Source organism: Pristiophorus japonicus, chromosome 11 (genome assembly GCF_044704955.1).
Source record: "Pristiophorus japonicus isolate sPriJap1 chromosome 11, sPriJap1.hap1, whole genome shotgun sequence".
Lineage (NCBI taxonomy): Eukaryota > Metazoa > Chordata > Chondrichthyes > Pristiophoridae > Pristiophorus > Pristiophorus japonicus.
Genome location: NC_091987.1, coordinates 198,212,394 through 198,226,312, shown reverse-complemented (window position 1 = coordinate 198,226,312; position 13,919 = coordinate 198,212,394). Strand labels below are relative to the sequence as shown.

At 44.0% G+C, this 13,919-nt stretch overlaps 1 protein-coding gene across 10 annotated transcripts in view; it reads right to left on the bottom strand.

Annotated features, from left to right (window-relative positions):
• Positions 1 to 13,919, bottom strand: part of LOC139276426 (neural cell adhesion molecule 1-like) — a 632,849-nt gene that overhangs the window by 208,301 nt on the left and 410,629 nt on the right. For all 10 annotated transcript variants that reach the window (XM_070894397.1, XM_070894399.1, XM_070894402.1 and 7 more), the window contains exons 5-7: positions 6,963 to 7,100; positions 6,330 to 6,447; positions 1,248 to 1,411 (exon numbers count right to left, since the gene is read on the bottom strand). In XM_070894397.1, coding sequence (XP_070750498.1) covers positions 1,248 to 1,411; positions 6,330 to 6,447; positions 6,963 to 7,100 — 420 coding nt within the window. The remainder of the gene's footprint in view (positions 1 to 1,247; positions 1,412 to 6,329; positions 6,448 to 6,962; positions 7,101 to 13,919) is intronic.

Sequence of the window (13,919 nt, the reverse complement as noted above, 5' to 3'; positions counted from 1 at the left end):
AAAAGAAAAGAAAATTTGCCAAACACCAAAGTGAAGATGCTTCTTTAATAATGTGTTGCTCAAATGAACAGGAAATTAAATCAATCACTGGACTAAAGAGAACATTTCATATTCTGCCACTAGAGGGAGGCACACTATTTTCAAAGCTCGCTTTGGGCCTCTACTGGTAGAGGAGAGATATTGCAGATATTCACTTGAAGGCAATCACAGCTGCCCCAAGACCCCGGATGTGTGATATTGGCAGGGCATGGACCAAATATGCTCGCGCCTTTCAGATTTGGTAACAGATCTGGTATGGTGGGTTTGCACCTGCCCTGGAGATGCCCCACAGACCCCAGCATATCTCAGAGTCCAGATTAATTTGCAGACTCCCTGGACTGGTGAGGAGTTGCTCTAGATTGGAGATGGAGGCTTGAAGTGCCATGCCTCAGGGCTCTGCCACAGCAGGAGAAAGAGGCAGCCATCATGCTGCTTGATTAAAATAGATTAGCTACATGCGTCAAAATTTGCACTGATCTTGCTGGGGCCTATCTACAGAGCACTTGTAGGGGTCCCTTCTTGATCTTACCCCCTATGCCACCTCAACTGCCCACTGAGCTCTGGGGCCTAACAGGTACCCCCCCCCACCTGTGAGCAATGTTCAAACCAGGCAAATGGCATTAGTCTACGATTTGTATGTGTCCACATTCCTATGGGCAGATGCATTCCATACTGCTGGGACTGCCACGGGGAGTTTAACCACCTGAAATGCTCTTGCAGAGAGCCAGCACAGTCTTGATGGGCCTAATGGCCTCCTTCTGTGGTGCAACCATTCTATGATTCTATATAATCCCTCAACCATTGATGGTCATTACCTAGGCCTAGGCCTTCTGTTACCTAGGCCCCAAGCTCTGGAACTCCCTCCATAATCCTCTCTATCCCCTTTCAAGACGCTCCTTAAAACATACCTCTTTGACCAAGCTTTTGGTCACCTGTGCTAATTTCTACCTATGTGGCTCGATGTCAATTTTTATAAATCTCATAATACTCCTGTGAAGTGCCTTGGGATGTTTCACAACGTTAAAGGCGCTATATAAATGCAAGTTGATGTTGTATAATGGGGATGGAAGAGTGGCGGAATGCACCACACTTCCCAACAGGTGTAGGGTAAGACAAGGCTGGAACGTGGCAGGAAGGGGAGGCGTCAGATGACTACCCTGGCGACATGGACTTTATCCTCAGCCTCGTGAAAATGTGACGAGCTTTACCAAAAACTCTGAGAGTGATCTCCATCTCGACGTCGCCAGCCTTATTCTGTGCGATGCAGATGTAGTCTCCGTCATCTCTTTTCCCGATTTTGTTTATTGTGAGCTCAGAGCCATCCTCGTTTATAACGTATTTCTCCCCGTCTGCTTCAATGACCACATCATCTCTGAAAAAGAAATGAGGAAAATGTACTGTGCTGGAATAGAATCTACTAATCAAAGGTTCGACAAAGAACATTCAACTGCAAGATCAGCTTTCTAAAGAAACACTACTTTTACACTCAATGGATATCACCTCATTACTATCTTTGGTTTAAAATTGACACCGAGCCGCATAAGTAGATACAATCGGCCATGCCTTTCTACATATGGGTCTCTCTGAAGAAGAACCAAAGCAGATTTTACTGAAATATCTGAAACAATGCCAACACAATTTTTCATAATGTTTTACTGCAGCAGTTAAAAAAAATCAATTTAACTCGACTCAGGGAAAAAATATTTCAACACCAAGCCAAGATTTTTTACGATTTTCTTCTAACCCACTACAGGTACATATAAAAACCTCTTCAGCATCATAAAAGCAAATCAATTACAAACAAAGCCTTTTTCGGCTTCCCATTCTCAGACAGCTTTCCAAGAAGAGTGGCAAAGAATAAAACTGGTTTGGAATTAGGTTAGATTTACTGAGGCAAATTTAAAGAGGAACTATTATTTATACTTAGCTAAATAGAGTGGTTTATGCTTTTGCCTGCAATTAATTATTGTATTCAATTTAATGAACTAGACACAATGCATAGAACTGGATTCTGTAACAAGCATGTGCTTCAGACAGAGAATACGTAGCAATCATTCAAATACTAGAAGGTCTTCAGATTACTGCATATTCGATAAACCCACACAAAAAAAAGTGTATTTCTAGTGACAGGTATGATTAACGGAGTACCTAATGACTTGGAGATTTCAAGCTACATGTCTCCTTTGTTAAGTAACAAAGACAAAATAATGTGTTAAATATACCTCAGGATGAGGGGACTGTGTTGAACCCCAAATCATTTTATTACACACTTTCTTGTAACAAGTTGGAAACATAACCTTTACAAAACACTGGTTCGGCCACAACTGGAGTATTGTGCCCAATCCTGGGCACCGCACTTTAGGAAGCTTTAGTGAGAGTGCAGAAAAGATTTACAAGAATAGTTCCAGGGAGGAGGAATCACAGAGAGACTGGAGAAGCTGGGGTTGTTCTCCTTAGAGCAGAGTAGGTTGAGAGGAGATTTGATCGAGGTGTTCAAAATCATGAGGGCTCTAGACAGAGTGGGTAGAGAGAAACTGTTCCCATTGGTGGAAAGGTCAAGAACCAGAGGACATAGATTGGCAGAAGATCCAAAGGCGACATGAGGGGAAACTTTTTTACGCAGCGAGTGGTTATGATCTGGAATGCACTGCCTGAAAGGGTGGTGGAGTCAGATTCAATTGTGGCCTTCTAAAGGGGATTGAATAAGCACCTGAAGGAAAAACATTTTCAGGGCTATGGGGAAAGGGCGGGGGAGTGTGACCAGCTGAAGTGCTCTTGCAGAGAGCCGGCACGGGCTGAATGACCTCCTCCTGTGCTGTAACGATTCTATATTCATCCTGAAATTATGGTACGAGTTACTAGCAGATGGCAATTTAGTAAATGCATCTGAAATTCAGCTCTGCCTATTTTTGTTTATTGCTTCAAACTAGTTAATTCTTTGGTTAAAATAGTGGATTTCAGATAAGTGTGTTATACATCCCTATGTAAATATCAGTGTAATTTCATTTAGGTGTACAAAAGTTGCTGTAGTCCTCAAAAAGGTTAAATACCTACACTGCAATTATGTGTTAGCATCCATTTAAAGTCATGTCTGTTCATGCTTGCACTATACTTTCTTAATAACGTTAGTGGTGTTTAATGAGGTAGAAAGAGGGAAAACATGATTTCACGGCACACAAAATGTTTTTAGCACTTGACTGCAATTATTGTACACTTGACAAAGGCAGCTGCTAAGCCAAGTCTTACCCTTTATACACTGAATTACCATCCTTGCGCTTGAAATGAACAGTGCAAGGCCAAACAGCGATGGTAGCTGAAAAATATTGGCCACTCTTCAAATGAATTGACCACCTACATTGTAGAAATTAGAAATGGAATCAACCTTTTTGTTTCAGGTTTCTGCCTGTAAAGTAGTTTCTTGTGATGAGCTGTGTTGGCGTTGCAATCAGCCAATCTCGCATGCCATGGATCTGTTGTTCAGGGCACTGGTCACAGTCTGGCAAGTCAGTGCTCATTTCAAGCCACAAACACTGGTGTTTTTTTGTAATATGTGCCTAGGTTTGCACTTAAATTGTTGTCCCCTCTTTTTTTTAAATAAAAAAGCTACTTCATGTTACAGTTAAACAGCACTTCTCTTTATTAAAAAAAAAGCAAATTAATTTTCTCAATGATTTGGTGGGGGGAGTGTACCACCCAGAGTAGTACTGAGCCTTAAAGATCGTGAGATAGGAGTTTAAGGGAGAAAAACTGCCCCCTTTCTTAAGGTCCATTCATCATTATAGGCAGTCCCTCGAACGGGAATGACTTGCTTCCACATGGGTTCACAGATGTTTCAATGAAGGACCCGATGTTCCAGTCCTGAACTCTAATTGAAGGGTGGAAGATGCCTGTGCGTGGATTTTTTTTAACGTGTGGTGACCGTTGCACATCAGCCACCACACGGGCTTGACAGAGCTAGGCCTTTATCCAGTGGCAAGGGTTAACCAGGACGATTGGAGACCTGCTCTGCCATTACCGCCCTTCGGCGACCCCTTTCCGCCCCGCGAGGGAAATTGCCCCACAGGAGCAGAGCCGCCGCTGCAAAGTGCCCCTGACAGCTTCCCCCAGCGGGAAGCTGCCAGTGGCTGGGGGCACGTCCGCCCTTAAAGGGGAGGGCGCTCCGCCGCGGCTGCCATTTTATCTTAATTGTCGGCCGATTTTGAAGTCAGGTGATCTCAGCCATCATCATCGGTGAGACATTACAATTGGTCAATATGCCTCTCGGCTTTGGGGATGGGCGAGATGGAAGAAATCATCAGCCAAGGGCTTCGTTGCTGATCACTACCTGATGATCCCTGCTGGAAGGTATGGACACTGAGAAAAGATGGGATCAGATTCGTTTACGATGCCTTGCACAGATGAATAACCTTACTGATGCTCACTGTTAAACCCCAACGGACCAAAGAAAGGACTATTGGATGAGGTGCTAGAGGGTTGTCTGTGGAACTGGATACTCACATGACTCAGCTCTTTCAGAATGATAGGGGGTGGGGAGGGGGTTAGAAATTGAGGGAAAAGGCAATTTACACCTAGCTTTATTTGTATGGAATTGTGCAGTGACAAATGTGCCATTTCACCATCAGAGCCAGGATATTTATCTACATTTGTCAGCAAATTTGAACAATGATTTTTAAAGGTCTGGTGATTGGATCTTTCAAAAACAAATTGTTGTTTGTTTACACGATGCCCAGTTCTCTATCTGACAGGCTGTGGTCGTACATGCCACTGATGGTTACAAAAAGCTCACCTGTATTGAAAGTGTACACCTTATTGTTACTGATAGTGACTAATATAAATCAACCAATCAGCAGGCAAGTTGTCCTGCACCGCTTAACAGCTAGCAGTACTGGGATTAAAGGGTTTGCAATGCTTGGAGCACTGTAGGGAGCAGACATCTAATCATCCAAATGGAAAATAAAGATTTGTGAAGGGTAGGTCATGTTTGAGTATTCTAATTTAATTTTTTTTTAATTTCACGAGCAAAATGGATAGGGCAGTGTCTATAGATGCTGTCTATATGGACTTACAGTAGGCATTTGAGAAGGTTCCGCACAAAACATTATCAAAAATGGGCCCACGGAATTGGAGGTAAACTTGTGACATGGGTCAGTAATTGGTTGGGAGGTTAGACAGAGACAGAGATACAGGGTTAATTCACCAACTGCCAGAACATGACAAGTGGTGTTCCGCGGGGATCTGCACTGGGGCCTCAGCTTTTCACCATATATATTAATGACTTGGATGAAGGAATAGGTTTATATCATAAAAGTTTGCAAAGGACACTAAGTTAAGAGGCACAACAAGTTGGGTGGGTGGGAACAGAAAGTTACACAAGGAAATAGACAGTGAGTTGTTTCTTAATTTGCTCTGGGATGTGGGCGTCACTGGCAAGGCCAGCATTTATTGCCCATCCTTAAATGCCCTCGAGAAGGTAGTGGTGAGCCGCCTTCTTGAACCGCTGCAGTCCGTGAGGTGAAGGTGCTCCCACAGTGCTGTTTGGAGGGAGTTGCAGGACCTTGACTCAGCGACGGTGAAGGAACAGCGATATATTTCCAAGTCAGGATGGTGTGTAACTTGGAGGGGAACTTGCAGGTGATGAGGTTGCAAAACTCTGGCAGATGGAGTTCAATGTTAGGAATTGGGGATTTGGAAAAGGCAAATTGGAGTATTTTCTTAATGGTGAAAGATCGGGAGTTGTGAAGGAGCAAAGGCATTTAGGTGTTCATCTCAGTGTAAATTCAACAGCAGTGATCACTGCTCCAAAATCACAGCAGGAAACAGGATCAACAAATCATGGGAACTGGTCACCAAACTAATGAATATTGCTGTATTTTCTGGCTTCATGTAGACACCAGATAGAGAGAAACTCCTGAATTTGTCAATTATCGATGTAACATAGTAACAAATTATTTCCTGATACAAGAGCAATTGACATTCACTAATATAAACAGACGAAAATTTATTGGATTCCATATGATCAAGGAAACCAATACTATTCTTCTCTGTCTTTAAAACATAGTCAGTGAAATCATTCGAGCGAAGTTCAATTTATTATATATCGAAAGCCCATCAAGTTAGAACCTGTTCAACAGAAAAGGCACATCAGACCCAGAGCGGACTCTGGTACCAGAGTGAGTCACTTAGCTCTGGCTGAACAGACAGTACTTCCGTGTTGCTAGCGAGAAAAAAAAACAGAAAATTGAAGCAATTAGAATAATTTGATTCCCGTTCGAGTTCTTTATTCATCCTACCTCTGCCAGGTCACGTCTGGCTCTGGGAAGCCATCCGCATCACAGGCCAATATGACAGACTGACCACTGTGTGCCGTGGCATTCACCACCATTTCCCGGACGCGGATGCTGGGAGGAACTGTAACACAAATACGAGGGGAGGCATTAATAGTGGATGAGGTGTTAATACAAGGCAACTAGCCAAAGTCATGATTGCCATCTTCTGTGGTGCATTATCCCTCTTCATCATCTGTAGTGCTCAATATGTTTCACCGTGGCAGCCTCCTCCATTGCCGCTCAGTCGCCCAGCTCCATGTGACTGCCCACTCATGGTTTCATTCCTACCTATCACTTTTCTATCTTCCCACACCATTACCTCTGTCACCCTTCCAGGATTTCTCCTTGTATCCCTTCCAGAGTGTTCCGTTTCTCAGACGCCTGTCTTCTTTTCAGTATTCCTATTTATGATGTGCTATATAAAGCCAAGCTGTCATTAACTAAACCATTTTACATATGAAACAATGTGAAAATGGGACGAAATGCTGAGTTAACAACTGCATATAGTCACATGAGTCAGTATTTCCTTTAAATCCAAGGGATGTATGAATCACCAAACTGGATCAATGACTATCGTAATGAGAATTAACAACTTACCATTAACAATAACCTTTATATCCTTGAATTTGATTTCACCCCGGGCAGCAATTCTTCCTTCACATCTGTAAGTACCTTCATCTGTTTTCCTAATGTTGCGGATTTGTAAGTAGTTGTTGGACAACATAGTGAAACGAACTGAAGGCATAAAAATGGTGACCATCAGTACTTGCACTTTAAAAAAATATCAGGTTCAATAATAGAAGTAATCAACTCAGGAAATCTATAGCCTGTAGATGCCTGCTTGTTAAAGTTTAGGGCTTTCTCCAGCAGAATCTTTATCCCTTTCTATCTATACTGATATTCTTCTTTCTCATTCATAGACTTGGTTGTGATATCTGCACTTTCCCATTTAATTACAGATTGTTCCAGCTCTAACATTCACAGGAATTGCCATTGAATGATGCCGAGATATGTGGGTGATAAAGGGAACAGATTTGCAATACCACTAGTTTTAATTGAGATAACCCGAAGGGTGAATTTCCTCCGGTTGATCATTTTACCGTGAAAGCTGATATGAGCACTAACACAAAATCCTATCTGTGCTCGTGCTGACGGGTTTTTTTGCTGCAATTATCGAGAGGAGACATTTCATTCCCAATTGCCTCTTCAAGTGACATGCTCATGAAGGTCACAGTTTAAAAATATTTCACTTGAGTACAAAGTCTACAGACAAAAGCATTCAAGCAATGAATATCCCTTCTGCCCCCAAAGACAACGACCAGTTCGCTGCTTGACAATTCCTGCAATTATTATCTTGAAATTAGCCTGCGTCTTTCTTCCTCGCTGAGCATTTTGTTTTCTAGCTCACTCACACCGCGACTTCACAGCCCGCTGTACCAATCACTGTTTTGACAGCTGGATATTTTGTCACATTCTGTTACTGTGCTGCATAAATAGAGCAAATAAGTTTCCCAACCAGTGCTGAATTTTCGTTTCCATTTGCAGAATTCCTTTGTCGCATTTCAAGCTTGGCACTGATTATTGGAATTTACTTCAGCTGCAAGTTTGATAAATGCTTCTCTAAATCCTCTGGCAACACCTTCGGTAATTTTCTATATTAAAGGCACTATACGAATACAAGTTCTTACTGTTAAAACCGGAACAGAATCTGAAAAGTCTGTCCCCTTTTTGGCAACATGTACGAATGACTATCTCAATTAAGTTAGGGGATTTCAAAAGCAAGGAATAGCACATTTTATAGGAACATGGGAAAAGGAGGAAACCATTGAACCTGTTCCACCATTCCGTGAGATCATGGCTGATCTGCGACCTAACTTCATACGCCCGCCTTTGGCCCATATCCCTTAATACCTTTGGTTAACACAAATCTATCAATATCAGATTTAAAATTAACAATTGATCTATCAATTGCCATTTGCCGAAGAAAGTTCCAAACTTCTACCATCCTGCAAGATCTGGTTCTAATCTTTTGACTATGCCCCCGAGTCCGAGAATCCCCTGCCAGTAAAATCGTTTCTCTCTTTCTACCTTATCTGTTCCCCTTAATATCTAGAAAACTTTGATCAAATCACCCCTTAACCTTCCAAATTCCAAGCAATACAACCCTAGTTTGTATAATCTCTCCTCGTAATTTAACCCCTGGAGTCCAGGTATCATTCTGGTAAACCTACGCTGCACACCCCAAGGCCGCTATATCCTTCCTCAGATGTGGTGCCCAGAACCGGACACAGTACTCCAGCTGTGGTCTAACCAGGGCTTTGTATAGCTGTAGGATAACTTCTACCCCTTAGGCACTTTGACTCCCACTGTTTGCTACAGAAGACAGTGCCCATGGCAGATGCCTCCTCAACCCAATGGTTTGAAAGGTAAAACAGTTCCTGCACTAAACACATGGAAACACAAAAGCAATTAATCACAGAAATGCGACAAATCATTGCCCTGTACCAATCATACAAAAGTTGGTTAGGAAAATATCACTGATTGACAAATAGCCTTTAGAACCATAGATAGACAGTATAAATGTGTAGCAGTGCTGTCCTACCACACACAATTAAGTCTTAGTCCCAAAACTTAATTTGTTGCTGTATAATATGCAAAGTCAAGCTAACATATTTTTACAACCATCTGGCAACACTCAGCATCATCATCATAGGCAGTCCCTTGAAATCGAGGAAGACTTGCTTCCACTCTAAAAGTGAGTTCTCAGGTGACTGTACAGTCCAATATGGGAATTACAGTCTCTGTCATGGCGACGAGACTCGAGGTGCTCAGCGCCCTCCCAGATACTCTTCCTCCACTTAGGGCGGTCTTGGACCAGGGATTCCCAGGTGCCGGTGGGAAGTTGCACTTTATCAAGGAGGATTTGAGGGTGTGCTTGAAACATTTCCCCTGCCCACCTGGGGCTCGCTTGTTACATGTAGGAGTTCAGAGTAGAGCGCTTGCTTTGGGAGTCTCGTGTCAGGCATGCGGACGATGTGGTCCGCCCAACAGAGCTGGTTGAGTGTGGTCAGTGCTTCGATGCTGGGGATGTTGGCCTGATCAAGAACACTGACATTGGTGCATCTATCCTCCCAGTAGATTTGCAGGATCTTGCGGAGGCAGCATTGGTAGTATTTCTCCAGCGCTTTGAGGCATTTACTGTATATAGTCCACATCTCTGAGCCATATAGGAGGGCGGGTATCACTACAGCCCTGTAGACCCATAAGTTTGATGCCAGATTTAAGGTCCTGGTCTTCGAACACTCTCTTCCTCAGGAGATCGAAGGCTGCACTGGCGCAGTGGAGGCAGTGTTGGACCTCATCGTCGATGTCTGCCCTTCCTGATAGAGTCTATGCAGTGCTTGGCTGACTCTGCAAACAGCTTCACAAGTACACATGTGGAACAGACTTCTATCTGTTCTTACTCATTCTTCAAATGATGTGCATACTTCACACATCATAGGAGTAGAGCTTAGCTTGATAGGTTTGGAGAAAATACAGGCTAACTCGGCACATGAAAATGCCACCTATGTGCACGTAAACTGCGTTTCCACCCATGCTTCCGGTGAAGTTATGGCGGCGGAGTGGGACAAGCCCTGAAGGTACTCAGCCACCGCCAGATACCACGGTTAAATCTGGACAGTAATGCTTGGTGAATGTGACAGTTACTGCTACTGTGTCTGGTATCAATTGGAAGCTGATTGAAGGAGATCTAGGAAGCAGCTGTAGGAGGATAGAATGACCCTCAATCTTCCCACTGGCCGCCTTCCTTGTAAGATGATAGCAGGGTAAGTCGCACTGAGACAGCTATTTAGCTAGCTGCTGCTTAAATACCACTTTGCCTTGGGGTCTTTGCATCACAGGAAATGAATAGCTGTCAAGACTTCCTAAATTGCTCTGTGCAAGAGACATAATAAAGTAGGGCTCTGTGAAAATTTGCATCATGGAAACAATGTGCCAGCACTGACTGAGCAATGGACCAAACAATTTTTTGCTCAAATTATTTGGGAAGTGACTACAAATAAAATCTCTGGGTGGGCTGTACGGCTGCTCGGTCAAAGCGGAACATCAAATGCGGCTCATCTACAAGAAGGTCTGCAAAAAAACTAATGCTGATAACGTGTTAAACAAATTAAGCTCATGTTCACAGGGGTTCAATTGGTGGGAGCATTAATCTGTGCAGAACTAAATTAAGGCCTCAATTAGCAACCAACAAAGGCTAACTGAGCACAATTTCCAAGTATCTCGTGTAAGACAGGAGACCAACAGGTGATCCCCAACAATCCGAGCACAAAAGGGTCATGAAGACCCGTACTGAACAGAAGTTGAAGATATGCGCTATCTACATGACAAAACACGAGATAGGACCAACTGACTTAATAGAATACCAATACATAAACTTCTTCCAATTTGTATTTTAAATTCTATTATAGGATGCTCGGTAGTGATCAATCAAGGTCTCTGCCACGAGGGAGGAGAGACCCTACCAATTGGTAACGTTCAATAATCATACTGCAATTTTGCACCCTCAAGTGTGAGTGAAGACCCCGCCTCCACTCGTGGTTTGGGGTACCAAAAAGTAGTTAACAGTGTAAATATAATTTTGTCCGCTTATATCTTTAGAACTATTATTGGGATCAGGAGAAATGAAGGAAATGCATGTTCCCCCCAAAAAGGAGAGGCTGTTCAACCCCTACGCTGATATGATCTCAGGCCCGAAGTAGAAATACTGGAGTTGATCGGCGTCTGAGACGGAAATCTATTTCCTGATGTCCACACATCTTAACTATGTACTGAAATACCCCCAGATAGACCTCTCATTCGACGATGGACCGAGATATGGATTGAGCACATCTGATACGACGTTATCTACCCCTATTAAATGCAGAGTCAAAAGCATCATTTTGCAATGATAATGTTGCACGACCAGAATCACATCCTGACACATGGGCTTCAGCCAAACTCAGACCAACTGATCCTGCACTGTCATGTAGAAGTGTTCCAGGGTTAATCCGACGAATCCAATTACCATAAGGCCAATTTCTTTGAAATTTGTCAAAGATATATCTATCACCACTGCTAAATACATGAAAGGTATTGTCATAGATTTGGTACATCACATTGTCTTTCTGTGACGACTAGGGTTGGAGCCTTGTCAGTTTTAGTGGCCGAGAAACGAGACGTCAGTGGGAAGACCACCAGCTGAAAAGGTTTCATTTAAAGACAGGCTTTGGAAACTAGAACGATGGTAGCTGCCTTTTGCTCGTATCCAGAATGCTTCCTAAAATCAGGATATTTGTTTTTTTTTTATTCGTTCATGGGATGTGGGCATCGCTGGCAAGGCCAGCATTTATTACATCCACAATTCCCCTCGAGATGGTGGTGAGCCATCTTGTTGTTCAACTGAGTGGCTTGCTGGGCCATTTCAGAGGGCAGTTAAGAGTAAACCACATTGCTGTGGGCCTGGAGTCACATATAGGCCAGACTGGGTAAGGACGGCAGATTTCCTTCTCTGCAGGACATTAGTGAACCACATGGGTTTTTACGATAATCCAATAGCTTCATGGTGACCATTACTGATGCTAGCATTTTTTATTCCAGATTTTAACTGAATTTAAATTTCCCCAGCTGCCATGGTGGGATTTGAACTCTTCTCCTGATCATTAGTCAAGGATGACTAGGCTAGTAACATAACCATTGGATCACTAGTCCAGTAACATTCCCAAATTACAACAGTGACTACACTCCAGGTTCCCACTGGTTTTGTAGTTTAGTTCCACTCCAGCGGGGAGCTTGTTGAGTGTGAGGTGGAGCATTGCAGCGAGAAAGATCAAGAAGAGGTTGGGGCGATGATGCAGCCCCCTTGACCCCGGTCCGGACGTGGATTGGGTCAGTGATGGATCCGTTGGTCAGGATCACGGCTTGCATATCGTCGTGGAGCAGGCGGAGGATGGCGACAAAGTTTTGGGGCAGCCGAAACGGAGGAGGATGTGGCTGACAGTGTCAACGGCCTTTGTAAGGTCAAAGGAGGCCATTTACAAGGGTTGGTGATGTTCCCTGCATTTTTCTTGCAGCTGTCTCGCCGTAAAGATCATGTCCGTTGTACCCTGTAGTGGACGAAATCCGCACTGTGACTGCGAGAGAAGCTCCTCAGCCACAGAGAGAAGATGGTTGAGGATGGCTAGTGATGACTTTCCCAGTGGCTGATAACAGGGAGATTCCTCTGTAGTTGCCGCAGTCGGACTTGTCCCCTTTTTTAAAGATGGTCATGATTACTGCATCTCTGAGATCTCACCAAGATGTCTCCGCAAGATGCTACAAATCCCCTGGGAGGACAGATGCATCAACGTTAGCGTCTTGATCAGGCCAACATCCCCAGCATCGAAGCACTGACCACACTCGACCAGCTCCGTTGGGCAGGCCACATTGTTCGCATGCCTGACACAAGACTCCCAAAGCAAACGCTCTGCTCAGAACTCCTACAGGGCAAACAAGCCCAAGGTGGGCAGAGGAAACATTTCAAGGACACCCTCAAAGCTTCCTTAATAAATTGCAACATCCCCACTGACACCTGGGAGTCCCTGGCCAAAGACCACCCTAAGTGGAGGAAGTGCATCTGGGAGGGCGCTGAGCACCTCGAGTCTCCTCGCCGAGAGCATGCAGAAAACAAGCGCAAGGAGAGTGCGGCAAACCAGACTCCCCACCCACCCTTTCCTTCAACGACTCTCTGTCCCATCTGTGACAGAGAACTCACTTTTAGGGGTCAAGTTTTGGCCTGAGTTGCTCCTATTTTTTTGGAGCAACTAGTTTAGAATGGAGTATCTTAGAAATTGCAATTCTCGGCATCTAGTTTGCTCCAGTTCTAGTGAGTTAGAACAGTTTCATTTTAGAACAGATTTTTTTTCCAAAAGGGGGCGTGTCCGGTTTTGCAAATTTAGGCAGCGAAAACATACTCCAAACTCACTTAGAATGGAGTAAGTGTAGATTTTTGTACGCTCAGAAAAACCTTGCCTACACTTAGAAAATCAGGCGTAAGGAAGAGAGATTGTGGTTGGGGGGGGCGGGGGGGGAGGGTAAGGGAAGTTTACAAACATGAAACACATCACTTTAAAAAAATAAAGAGCTATCATCAATAAAAAATGATAAATAAATCAATCAAAAAATTAAAAACATTAAAAAATCAATAAATAAAAAATTATGTTTCTACTCACCGACTGTAGCACCAGGAGCCCTCCAACAGCCCCCCCAGTGTGTCTCTCTCTGTCTGTCAGTGTCTGTGTTTCAGACAGTGAGGGGAGGTAGGGGAGAGGAGGAGAGGTGAGGAGAGGGAGGGGGTAGAGGGGAGGAGAGGGAGGGGGGCGAGGGGAGGAGGTGAGGAGAGGGAGGGGAGAGGAGGGGAGGGGAGAGGGGATGGAGAGAAGAGGGAAGGGGAGGGAGAGGAAAGGGAGGGGGAGGAGAGAGGGGAGAGGGAGGAGGGAGGGAGGGAGGAGAAGGAGGGGAGGAGAGGGAGGGGGA